General features: G+C 69.0%; 2 protein-coding genes across 2 annotated transcripts; one reads left to right on the top strand and one right to left on the bottom strand.

The window, feature by feature from the left end:
- Positions 1–24: 24 nt before the first annotated feature.
- On the bottom strand, positions 25–523 carry EMIHUDRAFT_257031 (hypothetical protein; the record flags this gene model as incomplete). Its single annotated transcript, XM_005765145.1, has 1 exon — positions 25–523. A coding segment is annotated over one exon (499 nt), but the record flags the coding sequence as incomplete, so codon positions are not given.
- A 458-nt stretch (positions 524–981) lies between these two features.
- EMIHUDRAFT_257030 (hypothetical protein) lies at positions 982–1,401 on the top strand (the record flags this gene model as incomplete). The annotated part of the gene is made up of 1 exon (XM_005765144.1): positions 982–1,401. A coding segment is annotated over one exon (420 nt), but the record flags the coding sequence as incomplete, so codon positions are not given.
- Positions 1,402–1,549: the final 148 nt, after the last annotated feature.

Genomic DNA, 1,549 nt, shown 5'->3' with positions numbered 1-1,549 from the left:
TGACAAGACAAGGGCGGTGAAGACCATAGGTGGCGAGGAGGGTGGTGACGAGACAAGAGGTGGCGGAGGTCAGGGCTGCTGGAGGAGGCGCCTTGTCGCGGGTGAGGACGACGAAGGTGAAGAAGCCGGCGTTCAAGCCCGGCGACATCACCGCCTGGTTGAGCGCGACCTTGCCCACGAGCTGCGCCGTCGAGCTCGCCGCGAGCGGGAAGAGGCGAGCGAGGAGCCGGAACCAAAAGAAGAGCATCAAGCCGCTCACGCTCGCGCCCCAGGCGGAGATCCACGCCGCACGAGAGACGTCCCACGAGCCGCGCCGCTCGACGGCTTGCGCCATCCCGTCGGCGAGCACCGAGAGGCTGGCGGCCGACAGCACGTTTGTCGTGATGGGCGCCGCCGCGAGCGCGGACTGGTAGGCCCCGACGAGCGGCGGCAGCGTGAGCGCTGCTCCGCCGCGGAGGCGGTGTGCCGCGGCGAGGCCGTGACAGGAGGCGAGCGGGAGGAGGTGGAGGAGGCCAAGCAGCATGGGAGTCCCCCTGTGACTCGCGCAGCAAAGAGCCGATGTGAAAGAGGCGCTCCACGTTTTTCTTGTTTCATCGCGTCGGTGTGCGGTGTGTGTGACCCTCGAGCCACCCGACCGACCCCCCCCCTCGGTCTGCGCTCCGACCGACCTTGCCCGCCAAAAGAAAGCCAATTCTTGACTTGGGCCTTCTCTCGAGGTCTCGAGATACACAGAGCGGCCAACCGGTCTTCCGCGGCCGTCGACCGGACCCCCCTGCGGTCGGTCGGTCTGCGCTGGGCGCTCGAACCGCGAACTCGCCTGTTCACCTAACGTGGTTTTCTTGTTTCAGCCATCGCTTTCCATCGAGCCATCGAGTGGGCCGCTCAGCGCCGCCGCCAGCCACGCACGAGCGCTTCATCAAGACTCCACCGCCACCTCCCCCTCCAGCCGCGCCCCCCCTGCCGCCCTCTCAGGCAGCCGCCATGAGCCTCGAGGCCACCATCGCGCAAAAGACGGCTGGCACAGACGCGAGCGAGGTGCTGGAGCTGGTGCTGGATGGTGTCAAAGCGAGCAAGGTGACGGGCCTGAACCAATTCACCAAGCTCAAGGTGCTGCAGCTGAATGGGTGTGGGCTCACCTCGCTCGAGGAGTTCCCCACCCTTCCCAACCTGCAGCGGCTCGAGCTGGCAGACAACGCGCTCTCGGACGGGCTCGACCACCTGCAGGACGCGGCGCTCATGCATCTCAAGGTGCTCGTCCTGGCGGGAAACAAGTTTTCGTCGCTCCAGGGCCTCGAATCTCTGGCGCGTGCCCCACCCGCGCCCTTCTGCGGCCCTGCCTCTTGCGGCGTCTGCGCGCGGCGCCGAGTCGCTCCTGCGCGGGCGTGCCGTGGCCACGGCTGCGTCAGGAGGCCGGGGCGCGGCGCCGCGGATGGCCCGCCCAACGGGATGCCGGCCGCGCGCTCCCGATGCGGGCGGTGGAGCCGGCCGCTTCCGGGCGGCCTTCTGCAGACATGTCGCAGCCCTCGCGGCGGCGGCGCGGCGTTGGCGC

Source organism: Emiliania huxleyi (assembly GCF_000372725.1).
Source record: "Emiliania huxleyi CCMP1516 unplaced genomic scaffold EMIHUscaffold_5626, whole genome shotgun sequence".
Lineage (NCBI taxonomy): Eukaryota > Haptophyta > Isochrysidales > Noelaerhabdaceae > Emiliania > Emiliania huxleyi.
This window is presented reverse-complemented; position numbering and strand designations above follow the sequence as displayed.